At 54.9% G+C, this 27,849-nt stretch overlaps 1 protein-coding gene across 4 annotated transcripts; it reads right to left on the bottom strand.

Moving 5' to 3' along the window:
- Positions 1-10,031: 10,031 nt before the first annotated feature.
- TNNT3 (troponin T3, fast skeletal type) lies at positions 10,032-27,535 on the bottom strand. 4 transcript variants are annotated; one of them, XM_036859842.1, is made up of 16 exons: positions 27,435-27,534; positions 24,221-24,253; positions 24,090-24,106; positions 22,257-22,274; positions 22,065-22,106; positions 21,002-21,022; positions 20,767-20,781; positions 17,953-17,971; positions 15,260-15,305; positions 14,263-14,379; positions 14,081-14,158; positions 13,730-13,843; positions 13,537-13,646; positions 13,357-13,447; positions 11,654-11,694; positions 10,032-10,230 (listed from the first exon to the last, which is right to left on the bottom strand). In XM_036859842.1, the coding sequence occupies exons 2-16, from the start codon at positions 24,235-24,237 to the stop codon at positions 10,179-10,181; spliced, it is 798 nt and encodes a 265-aa protein (XP_036715737.1). In that variant the 5' UTR covers positions 24,238-24,253; positions 27,435-27,534; the 3' UTR covers positions 10,032-10,178. The 4 variants fall into 4 exon arrangements, with proteins under 4 accessions (XP_036715737.1, XP_036715736.1, XP_036715739.1 ...); XM_036859841.1 differs by lacking the exon at positions 11,654-11,694 and adding an exon at positions 12,305-12,345 and having other exon boundaries at positions 27,435-27,531; XM_036859844.1 differs by lacking the exon at positions 20,767-20,781 and having other exon boundaries at positions 27,435-27,535.
- Between the last annotated feature and the right edge of the window lie 314 nt (positions 27,536-27,849).

Here is a 27,849-nt window from a genome sequence, read left to right on the forward strand (position 1 = left end):
TATCCTGTCATTAGCCATAATAGAAAAGAATATAAAAAAAAGAATGTCTATATGTGTATAACTGAGTCACTTTGCTGTACAGCAAAGAATGGCACAACACTGTAAATCAACTCTACTTCAATTTTTTAAATTGAAAAAAAAGAATAATTATGTTTTATGGTATGTCTACTTAAAAACAGTTTCTCCAGATTTTGGTAACTTGAAACTTTACTTTTGCTAAATTAAGTTAAATGATGGGAACCCATTGAATATCCAGATCATTTCCAATTAAGGTAAAAATACTAAGACATTAATTGCTAAGCAAGTCTAAGTTTACCTACTTTGTCTTCTTATTAGAGAAAAACTAAAGATGTTTGGGTTTATTGGTGACATGTCTTGTACCACACTGAGGGAGGAAATAATGCTGTGAGAAAATGTATGTTTCTAGAGGTTATAGAATATGTTCATAAGCTTGCCAATCAGGAAATGCTGGTATGACAAACAGTTCAGAGCTGCTTGCTTCTCGGTTTTTGCTAGAGATTCAGGTTTTTTTAAGGGTTAAAAATTATAGTATATATGTAATTAAAGAGACTTAAAAAAGGGAAACATTTCAGTATACAATGAAAGTAAGAAGGAAAATAATATGTATGTTTTCAGTAAAAAAAAAGGTATGAAAAATGGAAATACATTTTGTTACGGGAAAAGGAAGTGAAGCATTTTAAAGAGAGATATTAAACTAATTAGGCTTATCTGGTACATTAAGTTACATGGGAAGCGTTATCAAATAAAAGATAACATTAAGCCTTCTTTATGTTATGTCTATATAAATATATATTATGTGTTCCAGAAATTATATGGAATTCCTGGAAGTCTTATATGTCCTGACATAAAGTGTTAGCTGACATCAAAACTGAGCCTCACGCTAAAGGCTGAGCCCGAGTATTAGGGAAATGCCCTTTCCTGCAAAGGGAACAACAACAGAATCTGTAAAGTTTATGGCACATGTAGATAAAGTCCATTGTGCTGCTACAAAATTAATCCCTCAGTGTCAGACTTTTCCCATCCTGATGTCCTAGTAACATGGCAACAGTCTGGTCCTGAATCAGAGAAATTAAGAAGGGTAAACAATGGCTGTAAATTAAATGAACAGTCAGGGCTGTGGGAAAAATTAAGATGGGTAAACAATGGCTGTAAATTAAATGAACAGTCAGGGCTGTGGGAAACCCGAGAAGGCCACTTGGTTCTTCCCATCTCCCTGGCAAACCACATTTTTAATTTGATGGATCAAAGCCTTCCCTTGCTGCAAGGCTTATGCCCTCATGGTGACAAAGAAATGGTTAAAAAGTGTGTTTTCCACTTGGAATATACCTTCCACAATCTCCAATAATCAACGCACCCACTTCACTGGGCAAATCACATGAGTCTTAACAAAAAAACCTCACAAACTTCTTGGAATTATCACTGTCACTAACATCCTCTATCATCAGGCAAGGTCAACAAAACTAATGGAAAACCTGGACTTAAACAGAACAAAAATTAATAATATGGCATTGAATGAACTGATAAGTATGATTTTAATTTTTATGACTTTTTGTCTGACATATTACCAGCTTTTAATCTTTGTTTTTCAGATGTAAGGGAACCTTTCCCCTTAAGCTTATTATGACTTATAGCAATTTAGTAAATTACACCTTTGTAAACAGAATCGAAGCATTTATCTTTTCTCTCTACCTGATCCCTCCAGAATTTGGAAACTCTTACGTTCCCAGCAGCCTTTCCAGGTGAATAAGGAAGGCCACTTCCTGGCAGGTGCAGGAACCTCAAGATACTTTGGACCTTGCGAAGGGAGGAATCCACCTAAGTCTCTAGGCATTGCTGGCAGAATCTGATGGCAAGTCCTTGGCATAGCTTTCCTGGCCATGAGAGGACTTTTAAAAGTCCAATTTGAGATTCTTTATGAATAGTTACAACACAGCCAAATTTAGAAGAGCCTGTAACTCCGAAGAAGACATACTGATGGCCAACAGGCACATGAAAAGATGCTCTACATCGTTAATCATCAGAGAAATGCAAATCAAACCCACAGTGAGATATCACCTCACTCCCATCACAATGGTTACCATCAAAAAGACCACAAATAACAAATGTTGGCAAGGATGTGGAGAAAAGGGAACCTTCCTACACTGTTGGTGGGAATGTAAATTGGTGCCGCCGCTATGGAGAACAGTATGGAGGTTCCTCAAAAAACTAAAAATAGAACTACTATATGATCCAGCAATCCCACTTCTGGGTATATAGCCAAAGAAAATGAAAACACTAATTTGAAAAGATACATGCACCCCAACGTTCATAGCAGCATGATTTACAAAAGCCACAACATGGGAACTACCCAAGTGTTCAACAATGGATGAATGGATAAAGAAGATGTGGTGTATATATATACAATGGGCTACTACTCCATTATATTACAGCCATAAAAAAATGAAATTCTGCCATTTGCAACATGTGGATGAACCTAGAGAATATTACGGTTAGTGAAATAAGTCAGGCAGAGAAAGACAAATATTCTATGTTATCATTTATAATGTGGAAGCTAAACAATAAAACAAATGACTGTATATAACAAAACAAAAACAGACTTAGACAGCTAGAGAACAAACTAGTGGTTACCAGCGGGGAGAAAGAAGGGAGAGGGGCAAGATAGGGGCACGGGATTAAGAAGTACAAACTACTATGTATAAAGTAGACGAGCAGCGAGGGTATATTGCACAGCACAGGGAAATACAGCCACTATTTTGTAATAACTGTAAATGGAGTATAATCTATAAAAATGATGAATCACTATGTTATATAGCTGAAACTAATATAATATTGTAAATCAACTACACCTCAATAAAATAAATAAAAGAGCCTATATGTTCAATTACACTTATGTAAATAATCAGGACAAATTTATTGAAACTAGACTTATTTTTGCAAACAAGACTGTTTGCAATTTGGCTATATTTGATGCAAATAAGGATAATTTTAGAGAGAAAAATTATGTTTCAGACAATATACCTTTGTGGATATTAAGTTCTAGTGCTATTGTCTTTGAGGTTTGGTATTTTCTGCCTAAAACTCACTTCTTAGATGACTCCTTGTTACTGTGTTACAGTATTGTAGAGTTTAATTGAATTATTAAGAGGATATTCTAAGCTTGTTTCTGAAGCTGATCACAGTATTTTATCTTTGGGTGAAGATCAGATGCTCCATGACCTGTACCCAGGAGACTGTGCAGACTGGAAAAGACATCATTTAAAGGACTATCTCCAACCTAGATGGAAGGACCCTTATCAGGTACTCTTAACTAGCTCATGCACAGTGAAACTGAAGGGAATTGACTCTGGAATTCATATTTCCACTTAAAAAAGGCCTCTGCCTCAGACTCGTCTATAGAGAAGACTGCTGACCTCAAAGTCACCTTAAAACAACCATCAAGACAGAACAGGAAAACGATTACAACTGTGGAGACACAGCTGACCCAAGAATCCAGGCCAGGCCTGTAAGACCCATCCTTCTAGTTCAATTGAACTGTTATTCAAATGTTTGTCTCCCTATCAAAATAGAAAGTTACTGTTTTGGCTATACTTTTTCCCCATTGTTTAGGGTGGAAAAAAATTCTTTGGTAAAGTTGTCACAAAAGGTATAGCTACCAGCAGCAATCTAACCAATTGTTAGATCTGTCATCAAATTCCTCAGTCAATACAAGACTGATATAGGCCCCTCAGAATACCTGTCACTGACTTCTCAGATGTCCTAATGTAACCACTTACCTACACCAAACCTAACCTTTCAGGTTCAAATTCTTCAACATATGAATGTGTCCGTCTCTTGTCTGGTACTACCCTCTGTCCTTAGAGACCAAGCACAACTTACGCTAGGACACCCCCACCCCCACTCTGTCCCTTACTTAATTAACAAATGTCGTAAAGAGAAAAACACAAGTAAATTATGCCAGCAACTCCCTTATGTCAAATACCGTACAGATGGCTTTTGGAAAGAGTGCAAGAGAAATGACCCATGGTTTAATACCATGTTAACAAAACTTCCAATTAATGAGGCTATCAATGAGAGCTCTCTGGGAGGATCACTTTCACTCCCCCAGGTTTTGTCTTCATGTGTGATATTGGAACTGATCCACCTTCCCAAGGATGGGCATATAAATGTCTTAACAGCTGGCAAATAGATTTATGCTTATTGGGTCATTAGGTTACCCCACTGTCAATACACAAGGAACTAAATGAACCTCCTTTCTCTCCCCATTACAGAGTCAACAGATCCATGTTAGCAGGATACCAAGAAACCTGGTGGCAAATTCTCTTAGAAAACCTAATTCCTAATGCAGGAATGTATGTAAACAGAGAGGTGATCAGAAATCTATCAGCCACTGTTGGTCAAATAGCTGAGGAGACTGCAAAAATCACTGAAGCACAACAGACATCCCTAAACTCCTTAGCCCAAGTCGTATTAGATAACAGGGTTGCCTTAGATGTTCCGCTGGCTAAACAAGGAGGTATTTGTGCTATTGCTCACACTACTTGTTGTGTTTACCTCTGGAGAAGTTGAGACTTGTCTAGGAAGAATTTCCCAAAAGGCAAGTTGGTTACAAGATGTAAGAAAAACTGATGCTTTAAATGAGCTGTTTTGTTGCTCTCTTCAGGCATTAGTAATTTTTTCACTCTGCTTTACAGATGATTATTATTTTCATAACATGTATTTATCACTCTTTTCCTAACTATCAACCTACTTGTGACATGTATCACAGCCTGCTTTAAGTCTACTGCTAAAAGCACATGTACAATGTTTGTGTGACCATTCAGCATAATTGATCAAATGTATAGCCTATAAAACGTTTCCCCATTAGCGTACTTCTGTGCTTGTTTACTATGTCTGATTAGTTCCCCCCCAACGTGGATAACTAGGCAAATCTCTATACACATATAAACAAACAGAGGAGGCCTCACACCAAGGGGCATGATGGACCCAGGGCGGATAGCAACCACCCTGGCATCAAGGGACAAATATGTTGATCATCAGTGCTTTCTATTGAGACTCTATGATCAAAGGGGAGAAATAATGAAATTTTCACATATTCAGGTTTGGGGAAATCATTCTGGCTTATACATGATTTAACTTGAATTTTATGCTAAGAGAAACAGCCTGTTTGTGGCCTAGCACACATGCATTGTACATCCGCTTTAATCATTAAAGAAAGGAGCGTATTGACCAGAAGTAAAGAATGTCCACGTTAAAAATAAAGATAAATGCCTCCCTTCCTGAGATGCCAATGCTAGCCCTCCTTTGATGATAAGACTCCCTTCCCAGGAGCCCAGGCCATGCTGACTCACTGTGTACGTGCTGATCGCTTTTTCTCGAAAACTTGAAGGAATGTACCCCTGACTTGTTTGATGTTCTTTGTTCCAAAAAGACATAAAACGGTGCTGAAAACCATGCTTCTTGGGAGCAGTCCCTCAGTGTTATCTGAGAGGCTATCTTCTGGGTTATAGACCTCAGTTTGGCTCAAATAAAATTCTTTTCTATTCCTATTGTAGACTGTTTGAGTATTTCTGTCAACATAAGTCATCAGAGGGGTGTTACTTGGAGACTGAATATTCTGTACTCCACTAATTTTTCATCCAGTCATGTCAGTGATGACCCTTGCCTCAGTCAAGCATCACATTAATGAAGCTTTTCTCGTTCTATCCCTCCCTCTGCATTTATTAGCTGCATTCTTTCCTTCCCCTCACTGACATCTGTGTTCTGTTCATCTAGTTGGTCTGAACTGGCATCAGTGGTAGTTTACATTTGATTTCCCATTTGCTATGATCACTCAGGTTCTCTTTTCTGTGAGCTGATTACTCCCAACTTGACCCATTTTTCTGTTCAATTGCTCGCCTTTCTAATGGTATCCTAAAGTTCCTTATACATCCATCCTCCGTGTCTGAGGGGGATTGGTTCCAGGACTCCACAGATACAAAAATCCAGGGATGGTTAAGTCCCTTATATAAAACACTGATGTGTTTGCAACCTAAGCACATGCTCCTGTGTACTTCAAACCATCTCTACATTATCTATAATATCTAATACAATATAAATGCTATGTAACTAGTTGTAAATACTACATAAATAGTTGCTGGTATGCGGCAAATGCAAGTTTTGCTTTTCAGAACTTCCTGGAATTTTCCTTTCTGAGCATTTTCAATCCGAGGTTGGTTGAATCCACGGATGCAGAGGGCCTACTGTATACATTGAATACTAATTCTTCATCACTGACATGTGTTACAAATATCTCCTCCCAAGAGATGCCTTGAGTTTTCACTTGTGGTGTCTTCTGATGCAGAGAAGTTTATTTCTTAAACTTTATTCTTGTTGAATTTATCAATCTTTCGTTTTATGATTTGTGGGGTTTATGCCTTATTTAAGAAATTTTCCCTGATAGGAGAGCTTTCTGATTACTCTCCTATAGTTTTTTCCTAAAATTTTGAATGTTTTCTTTTTCAGACTTAGGTCTTTCAATGACCAGGAATGGATTTTTGGTGGATGGTATGAGGGAGGACAGCACTGTTATTTTATTTTGTTCTCAGTGGATATGCAGCTGTTTCAGCTGTAAAAGAATGTTGCCCACCACCCAGTTCCACCTACAACACACCCTGAAAGGAATTCAAGGCAAAGATCAGGAATGAGACACTCTGTGCTCTGGGAAAACAGGCAGAACGGGCCCTCAGGTAGTTAGATATTTTCAGGAGAAAATTCATGAACCCAGACTCTTGCATCTTCTCATACTTAGAAAAACACTAAAATCATTAACGGAGACACCTGTTCCTCGTGACCAGCAGCAACCTTCTACCAAGATGTGCTCTTGATGGCACGTACACCTTTGCCAAAATCACATATATACTGATAGCCCTCTCCTACCTCTTTGGAACAGTTCCTCAGAGCTACTGCGATGACGTTTCCCAGGCTATAGTCTTTAGTAAGACCCCAAATGAAACTGAAACTCACAGCTCTCCCATTGTGGGTTTTTATTTCAGTCAACATATCCCATCCTTTCCCCTGTTATTCCTGGCACCATGTCTGCCCCACCCCCCCTCCCCAGTCAAGTTCCCCTGTGTGGTGGGCTTCACTCTGTTTTCTGTGTGCATCTGGGAGCAGACATTCCAGCGGCTTAAGGAACCCAGCTTCACATGGGAGGGTGGCCGGTAGGACAGATTCCCCAACCTCAGTCTTCTGATATTCAGACCCCATTTCTTTCCACAGGAATTTTAGAATCAGTGTCAATTTACATGTGAATCCATATTGGAATGTGGGTGAGTTGCCCTGAATTCACAGATTAATTTAGGGAGAACAAACATTTTAAAGATCTTGTGGAACATGGTGACATCTCCAGTGATGTAGCTCTTCTGTAATACTTTTCAATAAAGGGATTTTATTATCACTCTAATTATCTTGCACATCTTTTGTTAGATTTATTCTTATCCTATGTTTTTTACATTTCTGCTGGAAATGGCATCTTTGAACATTGCCTCCTACCTTTCAATTTTTCTTTCTTGTGCTCACATGCACACGTCCTCACTCTCCTTAATTCTAAAAACTTAGAAATTGCAGATTTTCCTGGACTTCCTTATAGACAGTTATTTGATTGTGAATAATGGTAGTTTCTTTTAAGGAACTAGCAGGCAAGAAAACCTTCTAACCTTTTACTATTAAGATGATTTGCTGTAGGATTTTGGAAGATGTCTTCCTCAGGTTGAGGAAATTGCCTTTTATTCCTAATTGACTAAGAATTCGTAAACTGTGTTCTGTGTCATCCAATTTTTCCCCCCAGCCTTTAAACTGTTTATGTGTCATAAATCATCATATTACTCAGTTTTCTAATATAAAACTATTTTTGCATTAGAGAGGACCCCCTTGGTCATGATGTAATTTTCAAAATCTTAGTATTTTTTGGTGAGGAGTTGTTTAATTGTTGGTTCAACATCTTTAAAATGAAGTCAGTCTATTCAAGTTTCATGCTTCAATGCAGTAAGTCTATTTCCCCCGGAAACTGGCCATTTTATCTAGTTTTCAAATATACTGTCACAGAGTTGTCTATGCTCTGCTCTTACTGCTAATTTAGTCTCTGCCATCTTTGTCACATGCTCTCTCTTCATTTCAGTGTGGTTTATGCCTTCTCCCCTTCCTACCTGATTTTCATGCCAGATGTTGGACTGTTTTATCAGTCCCTTTGAAGAGCCAATTTTTTTCTCTGTTGACCTTCCCTGCCAATTTTGTTTCTTCATTTTACTGTCTTCTTCTCTTTTCCTTACTCATTTCCATGCTTCTCTTTTACTCAGTTTTAGTTTTTTGTTCATTTTCTAACTTCTTGAACTTGATGTGTAACTTATTAAAAATATGGGTCTCCCCCTCCACCGACCCCAACCTTTTCTAATGTAAGCATTCAGGCCCTGACATTTCCCTGTAGGTCTGGAGTCAGCAGCACCAAGTTCTGCTCTGGTCCTGCATTATCGCTCAGCTCCAAGGTGCTTCCCAAGTCCCATCCCAATTTCCTCTGTGATCCCTCAACTATTCAGTGTGTTTGTGCATTTCTAAACATCCGCTAATAAGCTACCTGCCCTTGGTTCTGACTGGGCTGCAGATCGTTGGCTGGGACATTCCCATTAGAGCTTGAGACTTGTTCTGAATCCTCCTCTATAATCTGCTTCTGAAATGTTTCACACGCCACTCTAGATTGGAGGAACAGTGGTCCATCAACGTCCATCAGTCGAGCCTAATTGTTTTGTTTGAACCTCACATGCCTGCCCCCTCAACTCAGATCCTCCTGACCTCTCTGTGACTATGAGATGTGCTTGAAAATCTCCCACTCAGATCCCGGACTTGTTCATTCCCTGGGTTTCCACCATGTGTGACTCAGCTCACATTGTTCTGAACCTGTACAATCTCGGTGAGCTGACTCTGCTTCTCACGTGTGCTGACCGCCTCTCCCCAGGGAGCTTTAGCCCCGTTAGTTCTGTGCGAGCGGAGGGACGGTGCTAGGGGGTCAATGGACCCCACCGTTTACTACATGAAGGTGTTCATCTTCGAATCACTGCAGGAAAGCACATTGGCTGTGCTCAGGGTATTTACACCGACTGCAAATAGCCCTGTCATGGGGGGGGGGGGAGGGGCACGGTGCTCGCATATTTATGGATGTATATTGCGGGGGAGGGTACATGAGGGGGCATGGATGTGTGTGTTGGGGTGCGTGCCATGTGCGTGCATGTGCCATCTGGGCGGGCAACCTCGTTGTCGGGATCCCGACCCCCGTGGCAGACCCATCGGGGTTGCTCCCTACTTTCCACCGCTCTGCAGAGCCTTCCCAGGGGGCGGTTCCAGACTCCGGCAGCTTCCTCTGTGGATACTTGGCTGTGCAAGCTTCTATGTCTTGATCCAATTTTTGTGATTTATATTTTCCGTAATTCTATTTGGTCAGGACTTTCAGACTTATTACACAGTGAGCACTGTATTCTCAGATAATATAGAAAGAACGGTCTGTGTTTGCTGTGTCTGCTCCCTGAAATGTGCTTTTCCACTCCTTTCCTGGGGCTGTGTGCACCTCTCGTGCTCTGGACTCTCCTTCTGCCCCATCTCTGGGGGCCGTTTGTGAAGTGTCCCACTGTGCCCTGGGCCTGCCTCCCAGGCGCCCTGCAAAGGCCAAGCTCTACTGCCCCAAACCAGCTTCAGAGCTGACCCGGGGGGCTGGGCGCTGAGGTGGAGAACTGAGCAGTGTGTGGGCTCTTGGAGTGGAGACAGAAGGTTCTAGGGGGTGAAAGCCCGTTGACAGAAGTGGAAGCCACTGGCAGAGCCGGTGGGCATCCGGGGCATAGCACTCACGGCACAGTAGAGCCATGGCCCCACGGTCTGCTGAGCTGACCCCTAAGATGAGCGCCCAGGGTCCTGCGGGCCCCCTAGCTGCAGAATGGCCACCCCGCCACCCCCCACCAGGGCCCCATCCATGAGCCAGGGCACACCTGTCGGAGGGGAGTCTGCTAGCTTTATTTATAGACCCCAGAGGTTGGAGGCAGCGAGGACAGAGACACAGGAGGTGCCTGGGAGCCAGATGCCTCCATGTGGGCCCCACAGGCTGAGGGTCTCTGCCTCGGGGAACCTCTTCGGCTGCTTTACTTCCAGCGCCCGCCGACTTTGCCCTTGGCCGGGGTCCCAGCCTTCTTGCTACAAATGGGAAGCAAGGTGGTCTTGAGCATGAGGGTATCCGGGACCCTGGCCAACCCCTTCCCTGACCCCTGGCAGACCCCAGGCCCTGGCAGCTTTGCCCAGACAGGCTCTGGAAGCCCCAGCGCATCCCCCAGCTCCAGTCCAGCAGCAGTGACTCACCTGTACCTGCCCAGCCAGGCTTGGGTGGCTTTGTGCAGAGGGAGTCAGGGAGGCTAAGTGGGGGCTGGCGAGAGCCTGGTCCCCCTCCCCTCCCTCCCTTCCCCATCTGAGGGGCTCGAGGCACAGGGGGCAGGGAGACTCTGGGGCCCTACGTCAAGCAGACCCAAGCCCGCATGGGAAGCTGCCACCTTCCCAGTTACTTTGTCCTGAAAAGAGTCTCTGCCCCTGAGTCACAGCCTCCTGGGGCAGGTGGGCTCTTCTGGTCCTTCGCTGCAGGCCAGCAGTCCCAGCCTGATGGATGTGGCAGCAGGGAGGGCTCTGTCTTGTTGCAGAGTCTCGGCCCCTCAGCCACTAGTTAGAACTGGACCCTGGGGCCGGGAGGTCCCACCCCAAGGGATGTTGGTCCTCAGGAGCCCGCCCCATCTGTCTGAGCCCTCTGCACGCCAGTGAGCCAGGAGCGAGCTGGGTGCCGAGTTAGGACTGGCTGGTGATCAGAGCTCTTTTTTGGACAATTTCGGGCTGGAATGGGCCCTGCAGCTCCCAAGGCTTCAGGAGAAGGCCTGGCGCTGGGGCTGTGCCCACAGCCTGAGAACCCTCCCAGCCATGCACATGCACGCACACACACGTGCTCATGCACACACCTGGCCAAATGGCCCCCTCTCAAAGGGACCTGCAAAAACCCCTGCCCTGCACAAAGGCAGGGAGGAGGGCGTGTCTCCTTCACCAGCCCCGCTGCCCACCTTGGGGCATGCCCCATCTCAGCCACCAGGCTCCGGGACAAAACCCCCCTCTGGGCCTTACCCGGCAGTTATTGTAAAGGGTCCCATGGACCCCGAGGGTTCACCATCCTGAGGAACCAGTGATTTCACCCAGGGCCACGGAGGAGCTGGTGCCAAAGCCCAGGCCCCCTGATTCCTGGTCCCAGGTCACCTTTGAAGTGACACGCTGCTGGCACATCCAGGAGCCCAGTCTGACTTCACCAGGCCACTCTGAAGCTGCCCAGGGGGCTCCTGCCGGCCCTCCCCCAACCTGCCATCCTTCTGGGCTCCGGGGGTAGGGGTGAGAGGAGGCTGCGGGTCCAGGGGTGCAGGGTTCCGACATGCTGGCCCAAGTGGCCAGCTGGTTAGTCCTGTTACTACTCTGCTGAAGGCCGGCTGCCACCGACACAGGCTAAAATCGCCAGGCCCCTGGCTCGGCAGTGGCAGCTGACCCGTGGGGCCATGTGCCCCGTGCAGAGCTAGGGACAGGCAGAGCTACTCACTGCTTCTGGGCCTGGTCAATGCGGCTCCTGAGGTTGGTGATCTGCAAACAACACAGGTGACTTACCTGCCGTGTCCAAGCAGGGCCAGGCCGGTTAGTGACCTCCTGCCCTGCGGGCCCCTTGGCGGCCCTGGCAGGTCTTGGCACTCTTACTGTGTCCCGGCTCCTTTGGTTGGAGGACCCTTGGGCTTGTGCCTCTGACTTACTCTTGGTGGCCTGAGCTGGAGACCTGGGCTATAACACGCAGCAGCCCAGGAGCTGGCCACTTACCTTCCAGCCTCTGCGGGATGTGGGGCAGGGGGCACGGGGCGGAGGTGAGGCTTGCAAACAGAGCCCCTACCTGGTGGGCCCGAGCTCAGAGCCCTGCGGCCTCTCACTCCTCGGCCCAGCTGCTCTCTCCTGCCGACTGCCCGGGGGAGGCTGGAGGAAGGCAAGGCCCGGCCCCCGCTGCCATCAAGACAGCAGGGCAGCCTCAGCAGCCCCCAGGTAGCTGGCAGTGGAGAGGAGGAAGGCGGGAGGATAAGAGGAAGGTCTCCGGGGCCTCCGTGCCCCCTGCCGCCGACACCTGCAACGACCCAGGTTTTCGCCATGCAAGAGGCCCACCGTGCATGAACACTACGAGCCTGGTCCAGCGTGGACTCCGGCTACTTACAACTTGGCCAGCATCTCCACTCTGGCCCGGACGTTCACGATCTAGAAAGACCGAGACGGTTAGGGGGCTGGGTGGGTAGTTGAGGCTTCGGCACCCACTGTGCGCTGGGCTATTCTGGGCCAGGGCTCTTGTGGTTCTTTTAGCCCCCGGGAACCCACCGTGGGCCATGCACAGTCTGTCAGGAAGCAGTTCGCCCCTGGCTCAGCCTCCTGGACATGAGTAGGGCCAGTCTGGGCTCTCTCTGAAGCCCATTTCCAAGGCCGGCCCTCCCAGGGGAGCATCAGGAGGGAGCAGTGATGTCCCCGGCGCCTGGCCCTGCCTGCCGGCCAGCAGCGACACACATGCCCCTGGGGGCGGCCTGGGAGGGGCGTGGTTCTGCTCCAGTTAGAGGTGGGGAAATCGAGGCGCAGGAAGACCAGGCAACTCGCCCAAGGGCACTGGGATCCTGAGAAGGAGCCAGGACTCGCCTGTCTGTCAGTACTGGTCTCCCACACCCTCTGTCTCAGGGACCAGTAGGGGAAGCTGGGAGAGGTGCCCTGAGAGTGGAAGGTCCTCCCCCGGGACCCTGGAGGCCAGAAGGGTCTATGCTTCACGCAGCGGGTCCTTCCCCAGGACTGGTGCCCCCAGCCCCACCCCCAGGCCCAGACTCCGAGGGACGGTGCCCACCCAGGGCTGCCGTCCTGAGTCGTGAGCCCCTCTCAGGCAACTCCCAACCCCCAGGGGAGGAGCACTGTCCCAGCCCCCTCCCCAGCTCTGAGCTTGGGGGCCTGGGAGGGGGCTGGGGAGGAACCCCACCACAGAGGAGCTCAGTGCCAACCTGGTGGGCTTGGGACACCGCTGGCTTTCCACGGTCTCCCCCCAGCCCCCCGAGGGCACTCTGTCCCAATGCTCTCTCCCGCCAGCCCTGGGAGCCAGAGTGATGCGGGGAGGCTGGCCTGGAGGACACCCAGGCAGGGTCCCCAGCAGGACAGGGGCCTCAGTCGGGGTCCGAGGGGACTCGGGAGTGCTCAGGGGTGCCTGCTGGCAGGTGAGGGCGGAGGTGCTTCACTCACATCGTATTTCTGGCGCTTCAGCTTCTCCGTGTACTCAAACTTGCTGGTCTCCAGCTGGTGCAGGGTTTCCCAGAGCTCCTTGGCCTTGTCCCTGGGGAGGGAGCAGCAGAGAGGGAGGGTTGGCAGATCAGCCCCGGGCGGCTGGGGCCGGGCACCCCCCACCCCGAGGGGCGTCCTCACATGAGCTTCTCCTGGCTGAGGTGGTCGATATTGAGGGGCTTCTGCCGCTCAGCCAGGACTTTCTTCTTCATCTCCCGGGCCGTCTGCTTCTTGCCTCTCTTCTGGTCAGCCTGAGGGGACACGGCAGCAGGGACGTGGCACCGCCGGCCCGAGGGCGTGGCGGGGACCCCCGGGCCCCAGGCCCCGTGCCCACCTTGGTCAGGTAGCTGCTGTAGTTGACACCAATGGAGGACAGAGCTTTCTTCTTCTTCAAGTCTTCCTCGGCCTTCCTCTTGGCCTCCTCCTCCTCCCGCCGGGCTTTCTCCTCCTGCGGAGACCCCACCCCAAGACCTCAGGGCAGGCATCGAGGACTGCCTGGGCTTGGAACCTTCTGGAAGGTCCAGGTCCTGGTCGGGTCTGCCCTCTCGTGGGGGTCCTGCAGGGCGTGGGGACCTTAGCCACCAGCCCGGGTCCTTGGCCAAGGTCAAGGGAAACGTCAGGAGAAGGGAGGTCTGGGAGCCTGGTATTTCTCGGGCCGGGGGCTGGGGTGGCAGGGGCGCCTCACCGCCAGTCTGTTCTGGCGCTCTCTCTCCCTCTCGGCCCGGGTCCTCTGCTGCTCGGCTCTCTCCGCACGGCGCTTCTCCTGCAGCCGGAGGAGGGGCGGGTCACTCCGGCCTGGCCGACCCCCCTCCGGCCCCACCGCCACGTCCACCAGCCCCACCTCCGCCTGCAGCTGCCGGGACTCACGATCCTCTCCTTGAGCGCGACCAACTCCTCTTCCTCTTTCTTCCGAGCCTCGAAGTGGTTGTCGATGAGGGCCTGCAGCTCCATGAGGTCTTTGTTCTGGCGCTTCTTCTGGATGTCCTGTGGGGGACAGGCCCGTCACCCCCACCCCTCCTCTGGAACTTCGGGCTCCCTGGCCCTCCTGGGGGCCGGCGGCTGCCTGCTCCCTTAGCCACAGGGTAGGAGCGGTGCCCTCCCCGCGGGTGAGTCCAGGCCGGGCGCGGCCCTGAGGTCAGTCAGCCCCCCTGGGATGGACTGGCCCTGACGTGGCCCCGTTGTCGTGCCCAGAGGTGCCCTGCGTGGATCGGGCAGAGAGGAAATTGGGGAGTGAGGTAGTCTGTTGGATACACAGATGGATGGGTGGGTGAATGGATGGGTGGGTGGGTGGGTACCTGGCTGAGTGGGTAGATGAGTGGATGGATGATGGGTAGATAAATGGATGGACGGATAGATGAATGGATGGATGAAGGATATAGACGGATGGAGGAAAGGACAGATGGGTGGATGCACAGACGGATGGATGGATGGATAGATGGTTGGGTGGGTGGAGGATGGATGGATGGATGGATAGGTGGGCGGGTGGGTGGGTGGAGGAAAGCATGGATGTGTAGATCAGTGGGTGAGCATCTGCATGAGTGGATGGATGATGGGTGCATAAATGGATGGATGAGTGAATGGATGGATGGATTGATGAATGGAGGGATGAAGGATACAGATGGATGGAGGAAAGGACAGATGGATGGATGCACAGATGGATGGATGGGTGGGGGAGGAGGGAAGAAAAGTGTCCATTACTGGAGGAGTTTCTTCTGGTCCAGGAATGAATTAAAGCAGAATCTCATGGAACCAGGAAGCCTTAGCTCTGGCTGCTCTAGAGGAGGTGACCTCCTCCGGCTTAGCCTGGAGCCTGAAGTCTGGGGGCTGGGGGGAGAGTGTGTTGATCTGGGTCCCGGAAACTTACATCGAAGTCTACTTTCTCCCCTTCCGGGATCTTAGGAGCAGTGAGTCTGAAGAAGAGAGAGAGGCTCATGAGTGGGGACGAGTGGGGACCCCCACCAGGACAGCTGGCCTGACCCAACCTGGCCTGGCCCTCCGCCCTTCGCCCTGGCACCTGGCTGAGGGCACACTGCCTGACCTTTGCTCTTATCAGATGTATAACCCACTGTCCCCAGAATGGCTTGACCCTTCGAGGAGGTTTCAAGCATCCCTCTGTTTTGCCAACTTCTGGACCTTGCAAGAGCTGTTTCACCCCCCTCAGTCCAGGAAGGGTAGCCTTGCTTTCTTTCTCAAACAAATAAACAAATGTGGCGAGGTCAGACCAGAAGGCAGGGTGGTCACTGCACACCCTCCCAGGGCCTTTGGCCTCTGTGGTCAGGAACGGCCGTCTCGGATGACCCTTTGCTTTTCTCTGGCCCCTCTTTGATCTTTCTTTCTGGGGACCCAGAGGAAGGGGGGCTGGGCAGAAAACAGTGCGAAGAAGAAATGAGACCTCTCCCTGAATCCGGCCAGCTGTAAGAGCCATGGTCTCCACCCTCCCCTGAATACGTTTCAGATGGAGCAAAGAGTTAAATCAACAACAACAACAATTTCTTCAAAAAAGAAGAAAGTGGAACTGAATATGGACCAGGATGCTGGCGCAGGAAAGGATTTTCTAAGCTCGGAAGGTCCTGCTCAGGAACTCCATGCAAATGAAAAACTTATGGACATGGAAAAAGGCACAACGCAAAAGGGGGGAAAGAAAAACCAGACTAGAAAAATCTTTTCAGCAAATACAGAGAAGACTTATATCCTTATGCAAACTGATGATTAAGAAAACACAGAGACACCCCCGCCGTTAGATAAATGGGCAGAGAGCGTAAGCTAGCAGCTCCCCAAGAAGAAAGACCACCAGTCAACACACGAGGGAAAGGCCATCAAAGGAATGCGAAGGAAAACAACCCAGAGAGGCCGTTTCTCATCCATCCGTCAGAGGCTCCGTGTGCAGGCACGTCGCGGTCCCCGGGCATGCGGCGTGGAGACCGCGCTGGCGGCCCTCGTGGAAGCCGTTTGGCAGACGATATCAAAAGCCTTAAGAACGTTCCTACTCTTTGACCCAGTAATTCCATTCTGGGAATGAGGCCTAGGGAAATAACCCAAAAGACAGAAAATGCTTTCCACCCAGCGTTATTTATGATAGTAAAATATTGGGGAAAGCCTTAATATCCTGCAATAGAGGAATGGTTAGGAAAATTATGGTTTGTTCAATTGATGGAATATTATGTGGCCATTCAAAATATTTAAGAAGACTATGTAAAAACATGGAAAAATACTTAGAAACAGCGCTGCATTTTAAAAAAGCAGAATTCAAGGCTGTATAGACAGGACGATGTTTGAAAAACAGCTCAGAGTTTCAGTCTTTTTTTCCGAGCCCTATGCATGGAAAAAGAGTAGGAAGAAATAAGCCTTTTTATTCCTTTCTACTCTTTTCCGCAGTCTGGCAGGCGGGGTGGGAGAGTTATAGATGATTTTTTTTCATTGGACTTTTACGTATTTTCCAAATTTTCTTTAATGAGGTGTTTTATTTTCATAATGAAAACACAAACATTTTTTTTAAACTAGAAAATATCTTGTGACCCGGCAGCTTTCTTTAAAACTGCTGAAAAATAAAGTGTAACGGACGGAAATGTGCTGGCTATACGTTCGCATATTTCCAGTCTTCTTTGGAGAGTCCGTAAGGCTCCCCTAAGTGGGAGCGAACACTTGGCGTGTGCTCATACGCGCTGACATTCCATCCCGTGCAGAGCAAAGGCAGGCATGAATCCTCTGAAGGATAAGGGGGATGAAGCATGTGCAAAGTGCCGTGGGTTTGTACGTACTTATCAGAAACAGAAAAGTCAGGAAAGTCGGATTAAAACAAAACATCTCTGAACCACTCACTGACATGTGGGCAAAACGAGGGAAAGAAAGTCCCTTCGAACAAGGAAGATGGTTCCCCAGAGAGGGTTGAGGCCGCCGTGAAGGGAGGGATCGTGTCTCCGGTCAAGGTTTTGTTCCCAAGTGGGTTTCAGGGGTGAGACCCTCCTTCCCACCGCCCCACTTTCACGCCTATTTCACATCTAGGGCCCTGGGAGATGGGGGGCAGCAGGCCGGTACAGGGGGGCCGGAGAGGGCACAGGGAGCTGCGTGGGGCCTCCCTCTCTCTGCCCTGTCTTCCCCAACTTCCTGCACCCCTTCCTCCCTCCACCCATTGTCTCCTCCTGCAGGAAGCCCTCCTTGCGAACACTGGATGATCCGGGGCAGAACCACGCCCGACTGGACTTGCAGAGTCCGTCTCTGCCCGTCTCTGGGAGGTCTGACCCCCACCTGTCGGGGGGAGGGCTGTCCCCAGTGACCCCATTCCCATGATATGCCTCATCAGAAATCTGGAACCTTCAACACCAAACCAAGGAGCAAAGAAATGGCTGCTGTTCTCAGGGGTCTGGGTCTCCAGAGCCTAATGCACTTTGCTGCCTTCCTCAGGGGGCCCGGAGCCCAGCCCTGGGGCACCTGGTTCCCCAGGTGGCCTCGGGCCCCGTCCAGCCTGCCCACCCGGGCTTCTCCTCCAAGCATGGGCTCCAGGCCTCACCCCGCCCGCCCCACCCGCCCGGCGTCCATCCCTGCCCACCCCACACTCACTTGAGTCTTGGCTTCTCCTCTGGTCAGCAGGGCACCAGCGTGGGGAGAGGGGAGAGGGGAGAGAGACCAAGTGAGATGGACAACGCACTCCGGCCAACGGGTCCCTGGGGGTCTCAGGCTGGGGGCCGCCTGCCCCTCCAGCTGAGCCTACCCCCCCGCCCTCCCCACCCACCAGGGGCAAGGGGGTCTTGCCCCCACTCTGGGCTCACGGAGGTCCCTGTGGGGTCTGAGGAGGGGAGCTCGGGTGCGGGGCCCAGGACACGGCGGGAGAAGGGAGGGAGGGAGAAGGGAGGGAGGGAGAAGGGAGGGAAGGAGAAGGGAAAGCAGAGCCGAGACATAGAGCATCCTCAGGGGTCAGAGGCAGGAGAGAAAGACCAGAGATGGCGGGGGCGGGGGGGGGGGGGTGGCGGGCAAAGACCGGGGGCTGGGGGAGCAGCCCCCTGCCCAAGCTCCGGTCTGCTGGCCGTTCCCCACTGACCGCCCCATCATGGCGTCAGGCAGTGCTAAGTCCCGAGGCGGACGCGGAGCGAAGCAGCAAGGCCTGGCCCTTGGAGGCCCCGATGCCGGGAGAAGAGGACAGACAGGCGCACAGGCGCGTCTGCGGGTCTGTGCAGACGAGCTGCGTGCGGCCAGGGGCTGGCCGTTACCTGCCTCGCCCTCCCACTCCTCCTCCTTGGCATCTTCAGGAAAGCGCACGTGCAAGAGAAAGCGGCAGGGCTGCAGGGGTGAGTCGGGGTGCGAGCAGGGGCACGGGTGAGGGCCCAGGGCAGACGCCCGCCAGGGGGCACACCTCGATCCCTCTTCCCCTGGGTGTGCGTTGGCCTGGACCCCGTTTGTGACCCCAGCTGAAGGCCAGAGGACTTGCGTCTGGGGAGGGGCTGGAGGAGATGTGCGGCCAGGATGCCCAGGGAGAGACCCGGCCCCCACCCCGGGAGGCTGGCCGTGGCTGGAGAGGCCACTGAGGGCCTGTGGGTGCTGGCTGCTGGCTTCTTTGAGTCTGCCCACTGGGGGTGAGAGGTTCTGGGGACCGAACACCTGGGTTTTGTTGGGCTGAAACCTGAGGGGGTCTGGAACACCTCGGTTAATAAATCTTCTTGGGGCCTCAGACCTGCAGAAGCCTGGCTGATTCCAGTCCCAGCCCAAGGGGACGAGGGAGCTCAGGCAGAGCCCCGAGGGGCCCAGGTTCAGCTCAGCCCCAAGGTGGGGGCTCCTGACTCCCAAGGGAGCCTGTCCCAGCCCCTTAAGCGGCTTTTCTTCCGGAGCCTGGCTGGGCCATCTCACAGGACTGGCCTTATGACAGGTGGCCTGTCCAGGCTGCAGCCTTCAGACCTGAGACCCCACCTGCCTGGGCTAACCCAGCCTCCCTCACGTGGGGGGCTGCTTCATTTGATCCTCTCTGCCTCCCCGGGCCCTGAGGAGGTCCTGGCCGGCCTGGATGCAGCCCGGGATCTGCAGGGGGCCTGGCAGCACCCTAGCCCCATCCTTCAGTCCCTGCTCTGGGCCCTTTGGTGGCAATGACGCCTGGCCGTCAGCCTGTCTCAACCGCCAACGCCCCCCTGCACTTGGCCTGGCCCCAGGCCTGTTGGGGGTGGGAGGGCTCTTGGCAGGATCTCCCCTCACATCCCCCTCAGCTCACAGATCACTTGGTTCCTTAGCAACCAACCCCACTCCCACAGATAGCGCCCCCAGCCCTCTGGCACTACTGTTTTCAGGTGGGCCTGATGTCACTGCCCCCCCGCACCTGGTGGGGGGCTGTGAGCGTGGGGAGACTGAGGGAGACGGCACCTTGGGAGCAGATGCCAGGGGAGGGTATGGGGGGAGGCCAAGTGCCATGCAGCAAAGCTCCCCAGGCAGCAGGCAAGCGGGCAGCAGCCTGGCATTCCCACCCCTGCCTGTCTGTCTGTTGGCCTCAGGGCTGGTGCCAGGGTGACCTGGTGACCTTGTGACCACCACAGCCCTTGCCTGGACCCTGGTTCCTGCAAGGCTCAGCATTCACTGCCCGACCCTCAGGGCCGGCACGTCCCTTTCTCTTACAGGTGGCCTCGCTTTGGGAGCTGTGCTCTGGGTTCTGGCCCAACCGGGAGGCCCCCTGTGGCCCCTCGAGACATTGTGTGAAGGCAGGGGCTCCCCGACTAGGGCCCTGGCTTGAGCCTGCACCTCCGTCACCTCCAGCCCCGCTGCGGGTAGGGCAGGCCCACCCAGGGGGCCTCCTCGTGCCTGGGTGTGTCTGGCTCCGGCCCAGGCGATGGGTGGGATGCCGGGACCTGACTGATTGCTCGTTTGCACGCAAGGCCCCCAGCTGTTCCGGGTCCCCGACATCCCCACCTCAGCCTCAGCCTGACTTTCTGTTTCACCCCACTTGCCTCTCCACCCTTCCTTTAGCCCCCGCCTTACTTCCCCTCTCTGCCTTGCTATCTGGGGCAGGGCGGAGGCCACCTGTCCTGCCTCTCCTCCTCTGCTCTCCCCCACCCAACCCTGGTGGATCCCGAGGGTCCCAGTGGACCCCAGCACAATCCTCCCAAGGCCCACACCCTTCTCAGGCCCTACACTCGGCTCTGCTCTTGACCTCGAGGCTGACCGCCTCCATCTGCCTGCTGGTGACCCGGGAATGGCCTTGTCCCCCCAGCCCTGATTGCCCTCTGCCTGCTTCCCGTAAGCCAGTCCCGCCTGAGCCAGCGCCCCAGGCCTAACTGTCCCCAGCCTGTCCCCAGCCCGCAGGCATGGCGGCAAGAGTCATTCAGGGAAGGAGGAAGAAGTGGTGGGGGCTCAGGTCCAGGGACGGGGACTGGGGTGGGGGATGGGGGACGAGCCTACCTTCCTGGACTTCCTCTGCAAAAGTGGCACCGTGGGGGGAAAGAGGGGGAAGAGAGAGAACCAGCTGTGAATCTTGGGGCAGAGGCTGCGGGGAGGGCAGCAGTGGGCGAGCAGAAACACACAGTAAGTGGGTTACGCGGCCCCTCTTGTTCCTTCGCGGCCAGGAGGCAGCTCGCACCCACACACGGCCACGTGTGCACATGCGCCCATACGGGACTGAAGTCATGGCACATACCTGGTTCATGAACTTCATGGACTAAGGAGGGCCATGGAACAAGAGGCAATGCGTGGGTCAGAGGTCAAAGGAGAAAGGATCCAAGGTTAATGGAAACAGCCGGTCGCCACAGGAGGGTCAGTGGAGGAGGCCGAGGGGTGGGGAGGGTGCGGGGAGTGAGCGAGACAAGGTCAGTGTTGGCCCAGGGCAGCGTCCCCCCAGGTCCTGTCCCTGCCCCGCGGAGTTTCCAGCCCGGCTCTTGCTCCTGTCGTGACTTCGCTGCTGGTCACGGGGCTGTCGGGGTCCTGCCTGCCTCTGCCGCCTCCCCTCTTCCCGCCCTCTTCAGGCACCCCAGAAGGACTTCCATGCAGGGGCAGGGCTGTGACCTGGCGGGATGGCACCAGGGGCTGGGGGCCTGTAGCCCAGGAAGCTTCCTACCAGCCCGAGAGTGGGGGACGCGCTGCCTTTTCTTTCTGAGCCTGCCAGGGCTCTGGGACAGCAGGTGCCAGCCCTCAGCTTCTCTGACCAAGGATCCAAGCACGGGGTTCCCCACCCTTCCATCCTCCACCCCGACCTGACCCCGAGGAGGGAGCCCACTGGGGCGGGCTGGAGGGGGGCTGGGGAGTGACAAGGGCTCCGGCGGGGGGCTGATGGGCCCAGCTCAGGGCGCTGACCGCGGGGCCTGTTCCGCCATCTCCCTGTGCGCACCGAGGTCCAGCCTGGGTCCCTGGCCCTGCCGAGGGGTAGGGCGCTGCGGGGCTCTGAGATACCCACCCTGGGGTGGAAGGCTGGCTTCAGGGCTGTCTCCGGGGCAGCTAGGTCTACATCTGGTCCAACAGCCCCACTGACCAGCCCTCCCTGGGCCGGGGGATGGAGGACCCCGTCTGCCACCCTGCCCACGTTAGAGGGTGCGGGCCCTCGGGGCCCCCTATCTGGTCAAGCACTGGCCGTGGTTAGTGGGTTACGCTGGGGACCACATGTGGGGGCCCCTTGGCTGGCTGGCGCCTGGCTGCCCCCCGGCCCCGCTGCGTGCCCCAGCCAGCCCCGGGCACCACATGGGGCCAGAAGTCCTGTGTCCTCATACCTTCCTCGTGGACCTCATGGACTTCTGCAGGCGGGGGGGGCGCTGGGTGTGCGGTGACAGGAGGAGAGAGGAGAGGTTAGGCCAGGAGCACACTGCACGTCGTCAGAGGGGTGGGGCCACGCAGGGTCACTGAGGTCGGGGGGCAGAGGGCTGGAGGGTGGTCGGGGGGCTGGGGTCCTGGACCCCACTTACCTTCCTCCTGGGCCTCTTCTGAGGAGGGAGCCAGAGGGCACAGGAAGGAGAGAGGGAACAGGACAGCTGTTAGGGGCCACGTGGCGGGGGGCAGGGAAGGGAGGCAGTCCCGGGTGCGGGGGTGGGGGGTGGGCAGCAGGCGCTCCAGGGACCAGGGGAGGCTGGTCCTGCTTCGAGGGCCTGCAGGACCTCAGAGAGCTCGGGCCTCGGCCTCGCCTCTGCAGCGGGACCTCCTTCCGGCCCTGGGGGTCTCCGAGCCCCTTCCCCATCCGCGGGTCTCCAGCCTGCTCTGGACTGCGGGGCCTATGCACCAGAGGGTCTCGCTAAGTCTGACTCTGAAGGTGCCGGAGGTGAGACAGGTGTTATGGGACAAGCCCAGGAGACGTGGGCCAGAAGGCGGGCAGCCAAGGCAGGTCTTAGAGGACCCAGCTCGGGGGACCTGTCCCCCCGGCCTGTCGCCTTCCCTGGGGAAGGGTGGCTCCCGGGACCGTGGTTCCTTCTCAGAAAGGAGTCTTTCTACCTTTTCAGCAGAAAAAGAAATGTTTTGCTCATGTTGTTAGGGTAGCCAAGTGTTTTCAAAATATTTTCAAAACCTAGCGCCCAGAACGCCCCACAGGAGAAGCCTGCCTGGTGGAGTTCGGGAAAGCCTTCCCGCGGTTGAGCGGGTGCCAGCGGCCGCGCACGAGCGCCCGTCGGGCCTGAGAACCACCCGTGCGCACCCTTCCCAGGGGCCGTGGCTCCGCTCCCACGCCTGCCTGGGCACGGCCCACCGGGAGGCTCCCACAGACTCGGGCTAGGGAGGGGTCTCCAGATCTGCCTGGAGGTTCCTGCTCCCAGAGGGAGGGGGAGGGGGAGGATGCCGGGAGAGACAGAGAGAGACAGAGAGGCAGAGACAGAGGGAGAGACAGAGAGACAGATGGAGACACAGAGACAGAGAGACAGACGGAGACACAGAGACAGAGAGACAGACAGAGACAGACAGAGACAGAGCTGTGGAGAGACAGGCAGGGCCCACACACCCAGACTTGCTATTAATGAGGTGAGTGTCTTCACAACCAAATCCCAGGTAACTCCACACACCATGGACACCGTGGATGAGGTTATGTATAAATAATACATAATAATGCAAAAAGTATTAATGAGCGATCAATGAGTGCTTTCTATTAATCGAGTAAAGAGGTGGGCAGTTAGGGGTGATGGCAAGTGGGGATTAAGGATGAGGAAGGTGGACGGTTACTTGGTGAGTCTGTGGGGGGGCTGGAGGCCCCCTGGGGATGAGAGTGGGCATGTGGAGCAGGAGCAGGGGGGATGCCGGGGCGGGGGCGGCGAGGGCACTTCCGGGGCTGCCTCGGTTACCTTCCCTCTCTACTCCTCTTCCAGGGGTACAACAAAGGAGAGGGGCCAGCTAGAGGGCGCGCTGGGGGCCAGCCTGGGAGGGGAGGAGGGCAGCGCCCGCCTGCCCCATCGCCCACTGTCACGCTGTTCCCGCTGGCCAGAGAGGGGACTGGGAGGAGGAAGAGGTGCTGGCGGTGACTGCGGCTCTCGGGGAGGCGTCTGGGCCGCAGAGGCCCGGGTCCTATCCTGGGGGGGTGGCCCCGCTGCCCAGACGACCCTGCAGCGCAGGCCGGGTGGGTCAGGGACTGGGCCCAGGGCGCTGGCCTTTGAGAAGAGGTGCCGGGGCAGGAGTGGGAGCCCGTGCACAGAGGGGGCGATCGGATGCGGCTTCCAGTGGGGGCTCCCCGGGAGAGGCGCTGGCAGCGGCTGGCGAGGCCCTCCCCACCTGGACTTTCTGTCTAGAGGCCAATGCAGACACAGCCTGGCTTCCACACTTACCCTCGACGACGTGTTCACTGTGGGGGAGAGAGGGGGAGGGGGGTGAGGGGGGTGGGAGCTCTCGGCGGGGGGTCCTCTGGCCTCTGAGCACAGCCAAGGTCCAGGGGTCCCGAGGCAGGGCGGGTACTCACACTTCCTCGTCCGACATGGTGGGTGGGTGGTTTCTGCAGGGGTGGAGGGAGGCCAGGGCGAGGGTTAGGAATTGCCTTGACCTAGAGGGGCTGGAATGGCTGGGGGATGGGCCCTTGGAGTGGGGCTGCAGGGGGACGTCCATCAACAGGGGTCTTGGGCCAACTCTCCGGCCTTGGGCGGGCCGGCTCCTGCGCTTGGGGCCTCCTCAGCAGGCCGCCTTGCTTCCTCCAAGGCTCCAGGCCCCCCAGCCCTCTTCGCCCCTGATCTGATCCCATTCCGCCCCCCTTCCTGCCCTGGCTCCAGCCTGGAGCTTGGACTCCGGGAGCTGGACGGGATGCTGGAAGGTCGTGGCAGGGCAGACATCCTCTCTATAGCATTCCCCGAGGAGGGTCATCCAGAATGCACGCGGCTCGTCCAGGCCGGCGGGGGGCGGGGGGTGGGGGCATGCAGGCTGCTCTGGACCGTGGAGAGGTGCTGCTGATTTTGCCTCAAAACCTCCCTCTTGGTGGTCTCTGCTCTTGGGCCCAGATGGGGGGGCTCCCAGGGACCCCCCAAATTACAGAGCTTGGTACCTCCAGATGGTAACCTTGGACCTTCTCTAGCCTTTCCGCCCGCCATCCCCACGAGGCCCCCTCCTCAGGTGTGAGCCCAGACTCCCTTCTCTGACTGATGGTTTCCCGTGAGGACCCCGTGTCCTCTTATGAGGGTGCCCAGGGGTCCCCTGGGCTCTCCCATGGCCCTCTGCAGAGCCCTCTTCCAGAATCACAAGAGTGCACGAGACATTCTGTTCCCCCTCACCCCCCCGTGTCCGCCTTGCCCCAGCAGACAGCAGACTGAACCCCGGCTCGTGAGGACGGGGTCTGGGCTGTTTCTCTGTGTGGGCCCCCCAGCCTGGTGCCCATGCCAGGCGCACATGTCCTCCAAGAACTGAGTGGACGGCCCGTCCCTCCCTCAGCCTGCTTTCCCAGGCCCTGTGGATGCCCTTGAATGTGTCAACGTCTGCGGGGAAGCCTGCACCCGGGCCTGGCTGCATGTGTCCAGGTGTGGCCGGCACCGGGCCAGCGCACGCGGGGACCGTCGATCCGTGAGCTGGCCACCGCACAGACCTGAGGCAGCCGGGCCTGGGAACGCTCAGAGCAGCTGCATCAGAATGTTGGCCCCGGGTTTCGAAAAACAGAGTTCATGACAACTTGCTACAGCTTACTTGAAGACAATAGTTATGGCCCCCCGCCCCGGGAGGTTTGTATAAGAAAAACACAAGTTCATCATCTAAAAATGCGTTTACATCGCATTGCTAAGGTGGGAACAGTTTTCCAAAGCCTCTGTCAAGAATGTTAATTTTCCCAGAGCAATTTAAGCTCCATGCAAAATTAACCAACGGATGGGTCTCTGCTAACCCCTCCAGGAAGCTGAGCAGCTTTTTCGCATCCTGAAGTCTCTTCCCGGGGCTCTGCTGCCCCCTCAAGTTACAGCCTCCTGCTTTGTCTATAGCTGGGGTCTCACGGTCCCTTGGCCCAAACCCTCCTGGTGGGCCCTGCCCCTGGGTGTCGGGCCCCCGCCCCACCCAGACCACTGCCCTCGCCCTGCTGTGCCCACCTCTCCCCCTGGAAGGGCCAGACACCTGTCAGCCGCCTTGAAAAGGGGTGGTCATGGCCTGAGTCCAGGAGTGGGTTATTTTTAAGGAGCCAGTGGCAGCTGAGACGTCCAGAAATAGGCACCCAAATTAGCCAAGACACCTCTGCCCAGAAACCCAAGACGATGGGAGGGGGACTGGGAAGGCAGCCCCGGCTCAGGTCTTGGCCTGAATCCCCTCCCCCACTGACCCCCAGCCGGGCTCCGGGGTCGGCCCTCTTGTCTTCTGGGCCAGAGTCCCAGGGGGCATGCAGGCGGGCTCCCACATACCCAGGCAGGGTGCCATACCCTCTAAAGAGGGAAACTGAGGCCCCTCTGGGCTCCTGTTCCTCTTCCCAGCAAAGCCCTGGGGGTGATATCACGGGCTGCTCTGTCCCACCCGCCCTCCCCCTGAGAGGGGCCCAGGGTGGGGTGTGCTTGGGGGCAGGGTGGCATTTCGACAGCTGAGAAGGAAACCAGTTGTCCGTTTAATGTCCTGCCCTCAGAGGGGCCATTGTGAAAACAGCCTCTGAGGTCACCGCTCCTTGGGGACACCCTCTCCTTCCTTCCTTCCCAAGTGACAAGATGGGGGCGGGGAGGCAGGAGGCCCTGCCGCTCACTTGCTGTGGGCCCTGACCCTGTTCCCTGACCCTCGGGCCCCCACCATCCCATCTGGCAGTGGCTCCTCACCCGTCTCCTCCCAGAATGATTGAGGGCACCAGGGAGGTTGCTGCCCGGTGAAGGCGCCCCGTCCCGTGACGTCAGGAGGGTCAGCTGAGCCCTGGTTCGAGGGGGCACAGGAAGGGCAGGAGGGGCGTGGGGGCCAGGAGCTCAGGCGGGGCCTCCTGGGAGCTCGTGCTCCTCCCGTCCAGGCTGAGGTGGGACACGTCTTCCTTGGGCAGACAGGACAGACGCCCAGCTCCCCACTCCTCCCTCTGCCCTGCCCCAGCCCAGGCCCTGTCCACTCCAGGCCCTGGCCTCTGGACACTGCCCCCGGGCTGCTGGGGTCCCCGCCACCCCTCCCCACAGACCCACTCCTGTGGTGAATCCCACCAGCCACCTCGTAGTTGTCGTCTTTACAAACGGCAGCGTTAGAGACGGTGGCCGCTCGGCCGAGGGCCCCAGCCTCCTGGGAGAAGCTGGCCGAGGCGCCCCTCAGCTTAGCCGAGCCCCGTGGAAAGGCCAGGGGGGAGGGCGGCCGCACCGCAGCAGGTAGCCTCGAAGCCCTGGGCAGCGCCCCTTCCCGGCTTCTTCATCTCAGATCGTCACCGTTCTCTAGTCATCTGCCTTGGGACCACCCCACTCACCCCCGGGCCTTCCAGGGAACCCCCTCCTTCCTCCTTCTTGGGCCTCCCCTGCCCCTGTACTCTGGTCTGGAAGGGCTTCCTCTGCATCTGATGTTCAGAGAACGTCACCCCGCGATGCCGGCACCCCAGACCGTTGGGACCCTGCGGTGGCTTCCTGGGTCTCCAGGACGCCATGCTTAAAGTGGCAAAAGGCTGGGAGGCACAGCCTCCTGCACCCGGGACCCCAGGACACACCCAGGCTCGCCAGCACACAGCAGGCCGGCCCGGTCCCGGGGCTGCTCTCAGATGTACTGACCTGCGGCTGGGTCTGGAGAGATGGGCAGGAGCTCCCTGTGGACAGGACCAGCTCAGGCACTGCCCGCTCGGCCGCACGCTCTCATGTTATAGTGACATTCGATCTTTCCCGGCAGCCCATTGGCCAGGGGCTGGGTGGCCGGGTGCGTGGGACGGGCGGGAAGGGGCTGTGCCTTGAGGCCCCTTACCAAGTATAGGAAGAACAGAGCGGGGCGCCCAAGGAGGCGAGGATGGGGGGAAAGAAGACGAGGGCCGCCCTCCTCCCCCAGGAAGTGTCAGCTTCTATTTTTACTCTCCTGACAGTGGGCACATTCTTCATGGGCGGAGGAGGGTGAAGGAGGGCATTGGGTGGCCCTAGGGAGGAAGCTGAGGGCTCTCCTTGGGCCAGGCTGGTGTGGGGTCCCCAGAGCTGGGGC

The sequence above is a fragment of the Balaenoptera musculus genome, chromosome 8 (genome assembly GCF_009873245.2).
Source record: "Balaenoptera musculus isolate JJ_BM4_2016_0621 chromosome 8, mBalMus1.pri.v3, whole genome shotgun sequence".
Lineage (NCBI taxonomy): Eukaryota > Metazoa > Chordata > Mammalia > Artiodactyla > Balaenopteridae > Balaenoptera > Balaenoptera musculus.

Coding starts and splice junctions, on each gene's coding strand:
- TNNT3 (XM_036859842.1), bottom strand. Junction 13,448..13,536: donor CTCAGCCAGGAGAAGCTCAT/GTGAGGACGCCC, acceptor CTCCCTCCCCAG/GGACAAGGCCAAGGAGCTCT. Junction 10,231..11,653: donor ATTGACCAGGCCCAGAAGCA/GTGAGTAGCTCT, acceptor TCCCATTTGTAG/CAAGAAGGCTGGGACCCCGG.